This window comes from Leopardus geoffroyi, chromosome B3, assembly GCF_018350155.1.
Source record: "Leopardus geoffroyi isolate Oge1 chromosome B3, O.geoffroyi_Oge1_pat1.0, whole genome shotgun sequence".
Classification (NCBI taxonomy): Eukaryota; Metazoa; Chordata; class Mammalia; order Carnivora; family Felidae; genus Leopardus; species Leopardus geoffroyi.
This window is the reverse complement of record NC_059337.1, coordinates 122,177,598-122,193,330: the sequence shown is the minus strand read 5'-3', so window position 1 is coordinate 122,193,330 and position 15,733 is coordinate 122,177,598. Positions and strand designations below refer to the sequence as shown.

Below are 15,733 nucleotides of genomic sequence, written 5' to 3'. Positions count from 1 at the left end.
TCCCCTATTGAGAGTCACTGGCCTTTAGTGCTGCCAGGGAGGCAGCATTAAAGCATGAACTGCAAATGGTGGGTCTGTGACCTGAGAGCACATGCACATTATAACATGCACTCTGAGCCAAACAGCCATGACCAGACCCCTGGGCTGGTCTCTCCCTGGGGCCTCTTGGGAGGAGCCCTTTCCTTCATTGTCATTAAGTCAGCATCTGCTAAGCTCTCAGACAACAGTGTGCCCAAACAGCGAACCCAGACAGACTGTGGTGACAAGAACAAGCAGATCTTGTAGGTGGAGAAGACCTAATGAACTCTAGTGGGGGGGGGGGGGTGAGGGGGTAGGGGGGTGGCTGAATTTCAAGGGTCTATAGGGCCGCTTGCCGATGCCAAGGCACTGGATGCCACCCGCCCCCCTCTGGATTCTCTCTCACAGTTTCTACCTCTTCCACCCTCTGGCTTACGGGATGGTTGGTCCCCTAGCCCAGGATCCCCGAAGTCCAATGGCAGGACTAAGGTGGCTTGAATCATGGGACTTTTGAGGCTACTGCAAGGACTTCAGCCTGAGTCCAGGAACTTTCTGGGCATAGCCAGCTGTGCAGCCAGCCCTTGGACCCTCCCAGCTGCGGGCGAAGCTGCCCGAGGAGCCTGAGGAATTCTGCTGCCTTCCAGGACCGAGCTCTGGGGGCACACCCGGAACTTAACCCAACACAAGGGAGAGCCGCGGCTCTCTCTGCAGAGGTCCCACCACTGGGAATGGCCCAGCAATAGAGGACACCACCTCTCTGGTCTGTTTCCCCAAGTGTGCAACATAAGGAGGGATGTGTGTGGGGGTGTGAGGGTACATGTGCCCATATACCTGTGGAATATAGACTGTGACTGTGGACAGCTGAGTGTCATAAACTCAAGAAATAGTCCAGGGCTACAGTAGTATTTTCTGGTATTTTCCTTCACACTGGATTTGGTTTGAAAGTAAGACCATCATAAATTCTCTGACCTCCAAGAAGGCTGAGCTCACCAACCCCACTCTGGGAAATCACCAAGGCCAGAGCAGACGGGACTGTCCACGCTGCGCCGCTCTCCTCCCAACAAACAGAGCGGAGCACCTCTGGGCTGGAGGGCTGGCCTCCCAGCTGCTTCCCGGGCGGCAGCTGCTGGGAAGTCTCCAGAGCAAGGCAGCTGAGAGCTCACCAGCCCTGGCTTCCTCACTCTCAGAGTATTACGTGATGTCTTGTGGGAGGAATGGCACCCTATCCTGGGCTGCTCTGTGTTTGCAGGGCCTGCTCGCCAGAGGTGTTTCTTGCTACCGTCCTTTTCCCTCTGCATCCAGCCTGGCTGCACCAGTGGGGCAGACGCACTCTCCTGATGGCTGGGAGAGCCTTTGGGGCCCCTTTCTTAGCAGCCGAGGGTGATGGGCAGCAGGGCAGGGATCTGTGGTGCCGGGCTGGGGTCCCAGTAGGCCGTGTGGCCCATCCGGATTGATGTCCCTGTCACTCATGAGGTGTTCCTTTTACTTCTCTAGTCTTCCCCTGCTGACACCCCATTTCCATTTCATTCCCCTTTCTCTGTGTCACTGTTTCACTAATCTCTTTCCCCAAGGACCCAGAGCACCTAGAAATGCAGCAAAGCTTCTACTCTCTGCCACTTTAAAGCCCAAGGAAGAAGCTCAGAGCTAGCTGTTCCTTTCACTTCTTCCCCAAATAGAAGAGATTAAGGAAACCCTTGGGTGAGAACCGAACCAGCCCAAGGCCAGCTCCTCAGCCTGCCTCCCTCCCGCCAGTACATGACAGAGTATTTTGTCTCGGAGGGCTGTGATGCTTCCAGGTTTAATGATGAGGCTCTGCCACACTTCATCTTCCCTCCTCTGTAGCCCCCACCAATTCTGACAGGGTCAGAGCTCTTTAGAGCATCTCTGGGAGGCGGTTGCCACGGAGACTGGAAATTGGTCCCAGGGACAGACTGTGCTACCTACTGGGCGGTGGGGAGGGAAGCTTCTGGCCATCCTTAGCCGTTCGGACCAGCCATCATTAATGTTAATAGAGGAAATGCAGCAATGTCAAAAGCAAGGCAGGTTTGTTAATTAGATCTGGGGTGTGATGACCTCCCTCTCCCAGGGCTGCAGCCCTTTTGACTTCCCCTGGCAGGAAGTGCTGCCTGTGTGCTGAGTCTGGGCTGTGTGCTTAATTGCATTTCTGGAAGGAAAGAACAGGGATGGAGGACCTCTGCTTACGCTTTCCACCGCACCGCTGTCTCTCCTCCCCAAAGGCAGAGAGTTGGTTTCTTCTGAGCTGGGTGGGGACAGCCATTTGGGTGGGCTCTCCTGCCCACCCAGGGCGAGTGCAGGAATCTGCGCTTGCCTCTCAGCTAAGAGCACTGGCCTGATGACAACTGGGAGGTGGCCGTTGTTCCCTTGCACCTTCTTCTTTCCTAATAGGAACTTGTTGGAAGGGAGGAACCCTGAAGGAGCCAGAGGGGCAGCCACTCTGGGGGAGGGTGGGGAATGAGAAAGCTCAGCCAGCTTCCTCCCCGTGGCTCCCTCCTCATTTGGCCACACTGGGAAAGAAGGGTTCCTCCGTCTCTTCTACTATGTTCCAAGGATGAGAGAATTGCTTGCTCACTCCCCCCGCTTCCTCTTAGCCCAGATGAACAGACCTTTCTCTGGGGACGAGGCTGTGCGGGTGGACGCAGCTGCAAGTGTTCAGGTTCTGTTGTTGGCAGATGCTGGGGAGAGGGGCTGTTGGGGTGGTGCCCTGAGTATGAGCTCCAGTGCCCAGGAATCGGCGGAAATGTGATCTGCCCCACAAACTTGCTGGTGGAGGAAGATGTTTGTGAGCACAACCTCCAGCCAGCTTCTTGAGCCACGATTTTATATTAAAAAAAGGTTTCCACAGATAATCAGAGGCCATTTACTTTTGTAATAAATAGCCCTTATTTTGAAAGCCATGGTGTTCTTGTTGTACTTAATTGAACCTGACTTTCCCTCGGGCTCCCAGAAAGAGAAGAATGTTTTGGGGGCAAGAACCGTTCTACCGTGTCCCGGTGTCTGAGGCCATTCTAATTTCAGCAAAGGCCCTGGCTGGGCAGGTGAGCCCCGTCACCCCGAGGGACATTGGGGCCCTCCCACGTACAAGATTACTTGAGTAATGAGGGCTGTTCTTTTATGTAAACTTATCCCAAAATAAGTCAGAAGCTGGACTGTTTCTCTGGTAACCTGCCACACAGTAGGGCAAGGAGAGTGGAGAGTAAGAGTGTCCATGTCTGAGACAGCCACACAGCCCAGCACTGTAGCAGCTGCCATTGTGCTCGCCAGAGGCCCCATCTCGCAGGGGTCTTCTGTCATTGGGAGTGATGGCGAGCGTCCCAAGGAGGTGAGCGCTGGTGTGTGTGGGGCAGTGGGTGGAAGAGGAGAGGAGTGGCACTGCCCTGTGAGGTGCAGGCGGCCTGACTCCCCCTCCCCCTGAGACAAGAGGGGCTGGAGGAGGCAGGGAGGGGGACGTGCAGAGCTTCAGGGGAGGGAAGACGCCGAGTCCAGGCAAGTTAGGAAGGGACCAAACACACTTGACCGGCACAGCTTAGTTTACTAAGCACCGACACATCAGTGACACTTCATCCTCATAAAGGCACAGTGAAGTCAGTGCTGCTTTTGTCTCCATTCTACCCATGAGAGATTAAATTATTTGCCTCAACTCTTGTGATTAGTCAATATCAGGGCCAGGACTGGACACCAAGTTGGGCTTTTTCTGTTTCTCCGGCTTGGTCCTGGGATAAAAGCACCTTCCCAGAACAACAGACAACCCTGGGTCCCCGGGGAGAAGGCCTGGACTCAGCTCAGAGGTGTCCACGTTTAGCACGTTCCTTCGTGCATTCTGCTTAGCGCATCCACAGTGCACCCGGGGCCCAGTGTTTCCTGGTGCACCCAGACCAGTGGTTTTCTGGGAGGGGAGAAAAGGCCTGGTGGGTAGCACTTGCCAATTTCCATGGTGTACATATTCTCACCATGGCCCATTTCAGGCTAGCAACCTGACGTCACTAGATGAGAATCTGGAAAGATCAGTGCACACCATCGGCTCTCCAAGGCGATCTAAGAGCCAGCTCCAGTATACCAGTACCAGTACACCAGTCAGGAACCACTGACCCAAACCCAGTGACCTTGGTTTGGTCTGAACTACGGATAGAGCTCTTGGTCACGGTCCATTAAAGTGAAGGGGGCAGAGGAGCACAGAGGTCCAGAGAACAGGCTGGAGTCAGACTTGAGGGCAACTCCTGGCCCCACTGCCTACAGCCATGTGATCTTGGGCTAGTTACCGAACCTCTGGGCTTCTGTTTCCTCAACGGTATAACCAGATTGAAACAAATGGTACCTTCTTGGCAGAGACAGTGTGAAGACAAGGAGTAAATGACACAAAGAGCCTTGCACAGAGTTGGGACAGGAATGCTCCATGAATGCCAGCTCTGTCACTGTCTACTGTTGACAGTCCACTCAGTGACAGCACTGGCTCTAGGACAGCACTCAGCTCTCCTCTGTTAGCACCTCCTGCCTGAGTCATGGCAGATGCCAGGCAAGGAGGGGAGATCCTGGGAACTTCTGATACGGACTCAGACCTTCTGTCTCCTGGAACCTCCTCTCCCCTCTCTCCCGCTGGCCCTGCAGAGGCCCAGCTAGTTTCTCCAGCCTTTTCTCCCAGGGAAGCAGGGATTACAGTGCACTTAGCAACCTTTCTCCTGGCTCTAGAATTCTAGGCAGAGTGAGTGCTGACTCTACCACTTACCAGCTAAAACCATTAACTGCCATGAACTAACCTATTAGACCCAGACACTTTCTCCCAAAGGAGAAAGGAAGCAAGAAGTTCTCAAGTAGAGACTGTTGCCAGGAAATGCAGACTGGGTAGAGTGGGAAACCTTAGATAAGCCAGGTGGCCTGCACAGAGCACAGAACATCTGGGCACTGAAAGGTGAAGCTCACCAGAGACATAATATGGCCTTCTCCCCCCTGACCTGCTGACCTGGCTGCAGGGTCATAGGATACTGAATGAGAAATCTAGTCCCCGATCTCAGACTCTTCAGGACACAAGCTAGGCCTTCTAGCCTGGCTCTCCTGCTCAGCCCAGAGACCCCAGAGATGTGTGGGGAGGTGGGGAAGAGAGGAATGGGATGCACCCCCACAAACTCCTGGGCATGGAGCCTCAGGCTATTCGTGACCACTGGCCCTGAGCACCGCCTTGTGTCCATGGAAGGAAAGGAGGTGGGCCAAAAGGCCCCTAGAGACCTCACTACTCAACCCCCTTACCGTATGCTGAGGACACTGAAAGAGAAGTAGGCAGTCAGGCTGGGAGGAGCTGGGCTCTGAGACTGGAAATGATGAAAGATAAATGAGGGTTTTGCCCTGCAAAGCCCGGGCCACTCACACTGGGGTGGGACCGGGGGAACTTTGGTGCTTGAAAGAGAGAGGCTCAGGCCTGGCAAGTGGTCAGCTTCACACCCTGAATGGCAAGCAAGAGATTGTACTACCTGAACTTCAAGTTAGAGAATGAAGTAGTACTTCCGTTTAAATTTTTTGAAAGTCTATTGAAAGTCGTGGAATAGCATGTTGGCACTTAACTCCCTCAATGTCCAGGTATTGCAGTGGTCACTCCCGCTGCACCCCAGACCTGGCCTTGGCCAGCAGAGCCGGGGTTAGAACTGGAGCTCACAGATTGCTAAAGATGATCTCAAGAACACCCAGCCCTGCCTGGAAATGGCTGCAGTCTCGGCCCTGTCCCTAAGGCTGAGAGCCCTGGTGGCCCCCAATATGCAGGGATGGGGAGTGCGGATGCCTCAGACCCAGAGCTAGGGCAGAGAGCCTCTCCAGCCTGGGCCTGGTCACACAGGCAGGTGCTGGGCGTCCCCTGGTCCGATTTCCAGGCAGAAGGAAGGAGAACCTGTGCCAAGGGGGACAAAGTCTAATGCCTCCGGGTAGCGCTTGAGGGAAGCTTGTGGAGAGATGGCACATGCAGAGCCTCCTAAGGTGATCAAGTTCAACTGGGTGCCCTAACCAGCAAGTGGTGAAATCATCACCAGTTTCCAGATGAAAACCTGAGGCCCAGAGAGGCTCGACGTTTTCTGTTAAGCTCTGAAGCCCAGGCATTTCCCAGGCCACCAGGTCGTCCCTGGCCACAGCCGGTTGCCCAGAGATGAGCGCCTTGACGGACGGAGGAGGGCGGGGGCCGCGATTGCTTTAAAGCGCCCCAGCCGGGCGGCGCGGGGCGGGGCGCTCTCGGAGCCTCGGGGCGCGCAGGGCGCAGCGGCCGGAGCGGGGTCCCCGGAAGCGCCAGCCCGGCGGGCACGGCGGGGCGCCTCCACCTAGGGCGGGGAAGGAGCGGCGGCTACACCCCGCCCGGCTGAGGCGCGGGGGGCCGTAGGGGGTGCGGAGTGGCCCGCGTCGCCGCGGAGATGGCGCGGCACGTGCGGTGACGGTGCCCGCGCCCCGAGGGTCCCAGCCTAGCGCCCCGCGTCCCCGGGCCAGCATGGAACGCCCGGAGCCCGAGCTGATCCGGCAGAGCTGGCGGGCGGTGAGCCGCAGCCCGCTGGAGCATGGCACCGTGCTGTTCGCCAGGTGAGGGTTCCCCGAGCGCCCCGGGGGTGCGGGTGGCGGGGTGCCTCGCCAGAAACGGGCTACCGGCGGCTGCACCGGCGCCGGAGGAGGAAAGATTGGCCCTCTGCCTCGGCGGCGCCGGGGCGCTTCCAGAAGTGCGCCAAAGCAGCGAGCGCGGCGACGGGTGGCGCAGCCCCTCCTGCGCTTCCCCGGGCGGTGGGCGCAGTCGTTGGGGGGGGGGGGGGCGCTCCCCGGGGGCGGGCGGCTGTCCCCCCCTGCGGATCTCCTTACACTCTGGCCAGCGGGCTCTGCTCCCCGCGCTGTGCCCTCTCCCTGGCTCTGTTCCTGAGTGTTCCTTCCTTGGGTGGTGCCTGAGGGGTGCCCCGAGAGCCCGTGAGGGGAGGGTGTGCCTGGCTCCCAGAGGGCAGGCACTGGCCAGGCCCTAGGAGTGCACACTTCAGGCCGCCAACAGAAGGATAAACCTTTCCGAGGAAAGGACCAGGCTGGGAGGAGAGAACAGCCGGGGAGGGGACGATACACGCCCACGTCTCACCCCTGGGGAGAGGGGGAAGGGGTTGCCCAGACCCAAGGGCACGGAGACCAGTCTTCAACCTTACCTCGAGAGTCTCTAGGTAACCCCTCTGTCATCACCAGAGCCAATGCCCTGTCACCATGGTTTTTCAGGAGCCTTGGCTCCCAAAGCCAGCCCGGAACTTCTGAGGAGGCTTTTGCAAACCACCACCTCCCCCACCTCCCACACCAACAAAAAGGGAAAAGGGGAGCCCTCTGAGGCTCTGCTGCTTCTAAGCTGTGTGACCACAGGCAAGTTACTTAGAGTCTCTGTGCTGTAAGCCTGGAATAACAGTCATAACTACTGCTTAGGATTGTGAGGGATACAGAAGTTAACTACATGTAAAGTACTCAATGACCAGTAGGTGTAAGGAATTCTCAGTAGTCCGGCTATCATCACTGGCCCAAGCCCCCCCAGACATGATGAGACTCAGACGTTCTGACCCAAGAGTGGAAGAGAGAGAGACAGAGACAGAGAAAAGACAGAGAGAGACAGAGACAGAGAGAAGGGCTTTCCTATTTGAGGACCCCTCCCTGTCCCAGCCCTCTGAACTGTTTATGGAGGGGCTTCTCAATGCTGGGTCCTGTGAGAGGCCTAGAGACTCACTGAGGATGCCCCTCAGAGCCGGTGGAAGAGGAGGGAAAGGAGCACTGGCAAAGATGGCAAAGGGGTCAGTGCCCGGTTGGTGGGTGTGTTCTAGGTTTCAGCTGAATCCCTGCACCACCCCCCCCACCGCCTGCCGCCACTGCTGGGCAGCTAGGGCTCGCGGAGCCAGTGGGGGCCTGTAGGGACTGACACCTGGGCCTCCCCCCACAGGCTGTTTGACCTGGAGCCTGACCTGCTGCCCCTCTTCCAGTACAACTGCCGCCAGTTCTCCAGCCCAGAGGACTGCCTGTCCTCCCCCGAGTTCCTGGACCACATCAGGAAGGTGAGACAAGGCAGAGCGGCCTCTGGGATCCTGCAGAACGCCTTCCTGGGAGAGAATGAGAGACTTGGGATAGGGAAAGTTCCTCCTGCCCTGGCCTGGTCTCATTCCCCTCCTGCTGCTCCCCCATGCCAGGGGCATCTGCTCCTTGCCTTCTGTGCTGAGCCGGGCAGAGTCTGGGGCACCCTGTGCTCAGCCAGCTGGTCCCAGCCCCACCCTTGCCCTCAGCCTTGTCCCTGGCTCCTGAGGGTGGTGTCGGCACTGATCCACTAGGGCCATCTGCCTATGACAACCAAGCTGGGGTTCCCCTTAGAGGCTTGTGACTCTCAGAGTGCCTCAGTTTCTCTTTGTCCAGGGTGGGCAGCACCATCCAGCTCCCAAGTTGAGGGCTTTGAGACCCTTAGAGGAGAGGAGCTGCCTTCACAGTATAACATTAGTAGTTTGGCCACTGTTGAGTACTTCCTGCAAGCAAACTCAGATTGCCCTGCACTCCCTTCCTTCCTTCCTCCCTCCCTTCCTTCCTTCCTTCCTTCCTTCCATCCCTCCTTCCCTCTTTCCTTCCTTCCTTCCTTCCTTCCTTCCTTCCTTCCTTCCTTCCTCCTTCCCTCCCTTCCTTCCTTCGTCCTTCCCTCCTTTCCCTCCTTCCTTCTTTCCTTCCTTCCTCCTTTCCTTCCTTCCTTCCTTCCTTCCTTCCTTCCTTCCTTCCTTCCTCCTTCCCTTCCTTCCTTCCTTCCTTCCTTCCTTCCTTCCTTCCTTCCTCCTTCCCTCCCTTCCTTCTTCCCTTCCGTCCCTCCTCCCTCCCTTCCCTCCTTCCTTCCTCCCTCCCTCCCTCCCTCCCTTCCTTCTTTCTTTCTTCCTCCTTTGATTTCTTCCTTTTCTTTCTTTTTAAAACATTTTATTATTTATTTTCAAGTAATCAATACACCCAACATGGGGCTCAAACTTACAACCCCAAGATCAAGAGTCGCACCTTCCACCATCTGAGCCGGCCAGGTGCCCTGATTGCCTTACATTTCTGATCCTGGAAAACTGAGGGTCCTGGTGACCTCTCTTACTTCTGGTTGGAACCCCCATCTAGACTGTGGTTGTGAACAGGTGGCACTGCTCTGACCTCTCCGATTCACTGCTCCTCTGCCTTGGCAGGTGATGTTCGTGATTGACACTGCGGTGACCAATGTAGAGGACCTGTCCTCGCTGGAGGAGTACCTTGCTGGTCTGGGCAAGAAGCACCGTGCCGTGGGCGTGAAGTTCAGCTCCTTCTCGGTGGGTAATGGGGCTCCCCTCTCTCTGGAGCTCCTGGCCTGAGGCCACCACTCTCCCTGTCCTCCCTGCCCGCCTGTTCTCTCTCCCCATTCCATACCCTGAGATGACTAGGGCTGGGGGCCTGCATCTGTGTCTCCCCCGCCATGTGACCCCCGGCACTGCCTTGACCTCTCTGAGCCTCCAATTCTTCTTCCGTGGTGTGGCTTCTCTTAGAACCGTGGAAATTTAAGGAGCCTTTGGGATTCGCCAGTCTGCCCCGTTTCCTATCACTGTGTATAAAACCATCCCAAGCAAACGATTTCTGGGTTCGGCGGGGTCGTGCTTTTGCTCCGCATGGTGGGGCTGGAGCCACTCATGTACCGCACTCAGCCGAGAGCACGGCTGGGGCTGGTGCATCCAAGTTGGCCTGTCATCCTTTGGGGCCTCTTTCCCTGTGGTGTCTTGTTATCCTGTGGTGTCTCGTTATCCGTGGCCTAGCTGAGCTTCCTCGCAGAGCGGCAGCTGAGTTCCAAGAGGGCAGAACCCCGATGTGCCAGGACACTTCCTGCCTCCGCTTGCAGCCCCCTTGGTAGTGCCCATTGGCCAAAGCCAGGCACGCGATGAGCTCAGGCTCCAGGTGGAGGGACCCCACTCAGGGGGCGTGAATCCTTGAAGTGTGGTTCACTGGGGGCCACGGACGTGACAGCCTACCCCATAGTCCAGTCACCTTGCCAGATGGCCAGCACACCGAGGAAGGGACCACGCTCACCTTGGCCTCTCTAACTAGAGCACTGGTGCGGTGCCTGGTCTTTAGTGGATATTCTGTAAACATTTGTGGAATAAGTAAGCAATATTTTGTTATGGTTAATAACAACAAGAGCCATTATTATTCTTGAAGGCTCACTGTGTACAGATGCTGTGCTAAGGGCTCTTTATAGATGGTCTCATTTAATCATGCCAGCAATCTGGTAAGTAGGGACTTTTACTTTCCCTGTTTTACTGATGAAGCAACTGAGGCTCAGGTTGTAAAACTTGCTTGAAGCCACACAGCTCATAAATGGTGGAATCAGGAGGTGAATTCAGGTCTGTCTGGTTGCAGAGTCTGGGATCTTAATACCACGAGTGCTGCCGTGCAGAGGAGGAAACTGAGTCCTGGGGGCAGTGACTTTGCTTGGTCTGAGCTGGGGGTCCCAGGCAACCATGGGATGGTTGCAAGGCTGAGTGGAATGAAATGCTTGGTTCACTATAAGGCCTCACATTTAAGGGAAAAGGGGACCCGATGTGGCACCCAAGGATTGGGGCAGAATCTTGCTTGGGAAGCATGGATACTGTGCAGGAGAAAGGAAAGGTCCCGGCCTCAGCTTTCTCACCTGTGGAATGGAACGATGCCTTCCTGCCTTCAGGAATGACAAGGTGCCGCTTGCCTCTGCAGACGGTGGGTGAGTCCCTGCTCTACATGCTGGAGAAGTGCCTGGGCCCTGCGTTCACACCAGCCATGCGGGCCGCCTGGAGCCAGCTCTACGGGGCCGTGGTACAGGCCATGAGTCGAGGCTGGGATGGCGAGTAAGAGGCAGCCCCCTGGCCAGCAGCCCCCACCTGGAGGCCCCCATCTGTCTGTGTCTGTCTGTTGCTCTGTGTCTGTCGTAGCCCAGCTCCCCTTAGGCCTCCTTGCACCTAGGCCCTTGTCCCCTTGACCACCCTGGAGAGGTGATGGAGCAGGGCTGGGTCTCAGTCCTACTCATCTCTGACTGCAGACAGGGGTGGCTTTTCCTTCAAGAAGGGGCTTCTGGATTTCCTTGTGTCCCCAGTAGCTTTTCCCTGCCTGCCTTTTTCCCCCTCTAGCATCCCTCCTCTGCTAAGAGAGGAGCAATGTTTGGGTCACAGAGGTGGCACGGGGCTGGGAAGGTGGAGATCTTTGAGAGCATGGGCTCTGGTCATCCATCCTTCTCAGGTGAGCTGGGCCAAGCAGGGAGTGGGTGGCTGAGCTTCGGGCACCTTCCCATTTTGCCTGCTTTCCATTCTTCTCTCTCCCAGGGGTGTCTGCCTTTCATAAGTAAACAAGAGGGACCATTTTAGCCTTCATGGTGGAATCACAGGTGGTAGGGGCAGGTGATCAAGAGAACTGCTGGGGAAGGGAGAGCTGACCTGGGTCTGTGATGGGCTCAGCGGGGTCCCAGGGGCCTGCTTAGATGTCACGTGACAGAGTAGTTTTTCTTTTGCTGTTTCCAGTTCCCTCCTTCAGTGCTGCTGCTGGGAGCTCCTTTAGTACGACTCTGTAGAAGCCAGCTAGCCAGCCAGGGCGGGGTGGGGCTGGGGAAGGGCACGGGAGGAGGGGGATTTCACTCCAAAGAGGCCTGAGTTCTGGTGGCTGTTCCTCACCGCCCCGCCCCAGCAGGGCTGGGTCTCACCTGCCCCGCCTACATCCACTGCCGGGCACAGCTCCCCGAGTTTAATACCTGGTGTGTGTCTGTACTTAGGCTGCCATAGAAGAGAAAGCAGCAGGGGAGGCCCTCTGCCCTTGCCCAAGCTGTCTGCACTTTTACCTTTTGCTCTGTGCTGTGGTTGTGTAACTGATGAGGAATAAACCTGTTCTGTGTGCCTCTCTGACCTGCTGGGACTGGTCTTTTCTTGGGCGTCAGCTTGTGGCCAGATGAAGCTGTAAGGTGGGGGATCTAGGGCAGGGTGGGAGGATGGGGTCAGGAGGGCCAAGGCCAGAGAGTGGATATAAAAGAAAGGAGAGGCTTGGGGAAGGCAAGAAGCCAATGGCAGGGATGGACCTAGGGGTCTGTGATGGAAACTGGCTGGCAGGGCACCAAATTCGGTTCCTCTTCCTCTTAGGTACACAGCCAGACTACATTTCCCAGCCTCCTTTGCAAACAGGTGGGGCATGTGACCTAGTTCTGACCAACGGAATGTGTGGACCTGTGCGCCACTTCTAGACCTGGTCTTCCCAGACTCCTGCAAGTTCCTCTGTGCTCTGTCATCCCTCTGCCAGCCCGATGGAGATCTTGCAGTGACCTTGAGGGCCATGTGTTGACTGTGGCAGAGCCACAAGATGGAAGGAGCCCGGGTCCCCAAATTGCTGCTTGGAGGAGAGTACCTACTAATCGGAAGTGCCTGGTAGGGCCAAGGAACTTCTCCATCCTGTGGAGCAAGGGCCCATTTTGAATTTTACAGGAAAGAGACACAAACATCTATTGTGTTTGTGCCATTATATATTTGGGGTTGTTTTGTTACAACATGCGCCCACACTAATCCAGAGTCTGAAGCAGTTCACTGGTCAGGGGTCTGAGAGCCCACCTCGTAGGGGACAAAGTGAGGCCAGGGATAGGAATGGGCCAGGCACCAGGACAGCAGCAAAGGGCACCAAAGACTCATAGGGTCCCTGAGGAAAACTTCTAGAGCCTCCCTGGTTGGGCAGGTGCCAATCCCAGGGTGGGCTTTTTTAAGGGGATTGAATGGGTTTGCCTGCAGTGCACCTTGGAGTTGAAGAGCCGGTGTGAGAATGTGTGAGTGTGTGCGAGTGTGTGTGTGGTCAGGAAGAGTGAGCAGATGGGGGTAGAGACCCAGCCAGGAACGTGCAGCAGCATTAAGAGTGGGCATGATGGGGCACTTGGGTGGCTCAGTTGGCTGGGTGACTGACTCTTGGTTTTGGCTCAAGTCGTGATCTCATGGTGTATCTCACCCAGCGTCGGGCTCTGCACTGACAGCACAGAGCCTGCTTGGGATTCTCTCTCTCCCTTTCTCTCTCTCTGCCCCTCCCCTGCTCTCTGTCTCTCTCTCTTAAAAAAGATAAATAAACATTTTTAATTTGTTTTAAACGTTTATTCATTTTTTGATAGGGACAGAGCGTGAGTGGGGGAGGGGCAGAGAGAGAGGGAGACACAGAATCCGAAGCAGGCTCCAGGCTCTGAGATGTCAGCACAGAACCCGACATGGGGCTCAAACTCACAAACCGCGAGATCATGACCTGAGCTGAAGTCGGACGCTTAACCGACCGAGCCACCCAGGTGCCCCTAAATAAACATTTTTAAAAAACAAAGAGTGGGCATCATGTGAACAGCCTTGTGGGGCCCGGGGCTGGGCTGTGAAAGGTTGGAGGGGCTCGCTTGGGCCCACTGCCCTTGCCCTGAGGCTTCGGTTTTCTCCTCCAAGACCAATGTTGCTGGTGCCTGCAGGGCCTCTCTAGCTCCCAGCTGGGGCTTCATTTTGGATAAGCTCTGGTGACCCAGCCTGCCAGGCTGTGTGATCACAGACATGGTCTGGAGCATGCTGGGGATGCTTTTCTCCCTATGGCACCAAAAGCATTTTTTCTCGAGCCCCAAAGGCTCCAGTGAGAGAAGTCCTCCTTCACGAGACCTAACAGCTGAGACTCAGGCAGACAGGCTCCTGAGTGTTTGTCTGGGGTGACCTGCCTCTGGAAAGGCCGAACACCCTCCTTTGACCTGGGTCTTGAGCAATTGTAGTAAGCATGGGCGCGTTCACCTCTCTTGAAGGCTGCCTTTCTACTTGTGTGTGCACGCACGCATGCAAGTGTGTGTATGTACATGTGAGTATGTGTGCATTTGAGCGTGCATGTGGGATGGGGGGTGGTTCCTTCTTCCTCTGTGCCAGTCTCAGCCCTTAACCCTCTCTCTCCTGTATTCTTCCGCATTCTCCCAGCCACCTCCCATCTTCTACAAGGAGCCAGCCCTCCCTTGGCCCCTTCCCACTCCAGCTACTGCCCTGCATCTCTACTTCCTTTGATAGCAAAACTCTACGGAAGTGTCTTTCCTCGCTGTTTTCATTTCCTCACGCCTATGAGAGAATGGGAGCCTCCTTCACCCAGGCTCTCGTCCCTGCCCCTGATCTGCCACCACCAAGGTCACCCAGGACCTCCGTCCTGCCCAGTTCAGGGGTTGAGTCCCACTCCTCACCTTGCTCTTCGGCTCAGTAGCCCTTTGAAGAGTTGATCACTCCTTCATTTTAAATTTTTTATTATGGGGGCGCCTGGGTGGTTCAGTCAGTTAAGCTTCTGACTTCAGCTCTGGTCATGATCTCGCAGTTCGTGAGTTCGAGCCCCGCGTCGGGCTCTGTGCTGACAGCTCGGAGCCTGGAGCTGCTTCAGGTTCTGTGTCTCCCTCTCTCTCTGCCCCTCCCCTGCTCACACTCTGTCTCTCTCTCTCTCCAAAATAAACACCAAAAAAAAAAAAATTTTTTTTAAATTTTTTGTTATGGAAAAATATAACATGCACAAAAACCTGAGCCTAGTGAATCTCTGTGTACCTCAGCCAGCATCCGTGTGAGCAGCTCAAGATCTCCCCCACCTCTTTTATTCTCCTGGAAAGTTTTTTAAAATAATAATAATAAAAAAAAAAACTTTAGAGAGAGAGAGTGCACGAGTTGGGGAGAGGAGCAGATGGAGAGAGAATCTTAAGCAGGCTCCACACTCAGCGGGGGAACCCGAGGCAGCTCAATCCCATGACCCGGGGATCATGACCAAAGCCAAAATCAAGGGTCAGTGGCTCAACTGACTACGCCACCCAGGTGCCCTTTGCTGGAAAGTTTTTTTTGTTTTTTTTTTTTTTAATTTTTTTTTTTCAACTTTTTATTTATTTTTGGGACAGAGAGAGACAGAGCATGAACGGGGGAGGGGCAGAGAGAGAGGGAGACACAGAATCGGAAACAGGCTCCAGGCTCTGAGCCATCAGCCCAGAGCCTGACGCGGGGCTCGAACTCACGGACCGTGAGATCGTGACCTGGCTAAAGTCGGACGCTTAACCGACTGCGCCACCCAGGCGCCCCTGCTGGAAAGTTTTAAAGCAAATCTAAGACTTCATGCCCTTGTAAAGTCTTCCATAGGGACATCTAGCTGATTCCCTTTCCGCTTTAATCCTCGCCATCAGCATACCTATAGAGATGAGCAGTGTCTCCTCAACATTGCCTAATGCCCAGTCTGTGTTCAGATTTCCCTGATGTCTTTCTGCAGGTGGTTTATTCAGTCAAGGGCCACACACTGCATCTGGTTGTGTCTCTTAAACTTTCCCTCCCCTCTCCCTTCTCCCCACGCCTTTGATGTGTGGGAGAAACCAGTTCACTTGTCCGGTGGCATTTCCAGCATTCTGACTTGGCTGATGCCTCCTCAGGGCATCTTTGAACTCACTCCCCTCTGCCCTGTATTCACTGTCAAGTGTGGTTAGCGCTGGGGCTTCCTGCTTACTTTCTGAATCCCTTCCTTTCCTTGGATTCCGGATGCCAGGGTTTCCTAGTTTTCCTCCTTTCTCATTCTTCATTCTCCCTGTGGACCCCCCTCTCATCTCCCTCAGACCTCCCCTTAGCTCCTGCCCAGGTCTCAGCCAGTCCCATGCTTTAAACACCTAGATGCTGATGACTCTGGGTTGCATCTCCAGCCTGATGCCCCCCACTCCAGACCCCGGTATCCAGACCCTTGCCCA

The 15,733-nt window shown here is 55.6% G+C and overlaps 2 protein-coding genes across 5 annotated transcripts in view; both read left to right on the top strand.

Annotated features, from left to right (window-relative positions):
- Window positions 1-2,929, top strand: part of POMT2 (protein O-mannosyltransferase 2) — a 42,899-nt gene extending 39,970 nt beyond the window's left edge. For all 4 annotated transcript variants that reach the window (XM_045451675.1, XM_045451674.1, XM_045451672.1 and 1 more), the window contains one exon: window positions 427-2,929. In XM_045451675.1, the coding sequence (XP_045307631.1) occupies window positions 427-532 (106 nt within the window). In that variant the 3' untranslated portion in view covers window positions 533-2,929. The remainder of the gene's footprint in view (window positions 1-426) is intronic.
- A 3,094-nt stretch (window positions 2,930-6,023) lies between these two features.
- NGB (neuroglobin) lies at window positions 6,024-11,906 on the top strand. The gene is made up of 4 exons (XM_045451671.1): window positions 6,024-6,582; window positions 7,949-8,060; window positions 9,201-9,320; window positions 10,732-11,906. The coding sequence occupies exons 1-4, from the start codon at window positions 6,494-6,496 to the stop codon at window positions 10,864-10,866; spliced, it is 456 nt and encodes a 151-aa protein (XP_045307627.1). The 5' UTR covers window positions 6,024-6,493; the 3' UTR covers window positions 10,867-11,906.
- The last annotated feature ends 3,827 nt before the right edge of the window (window positions 11,907-15,733 follow it).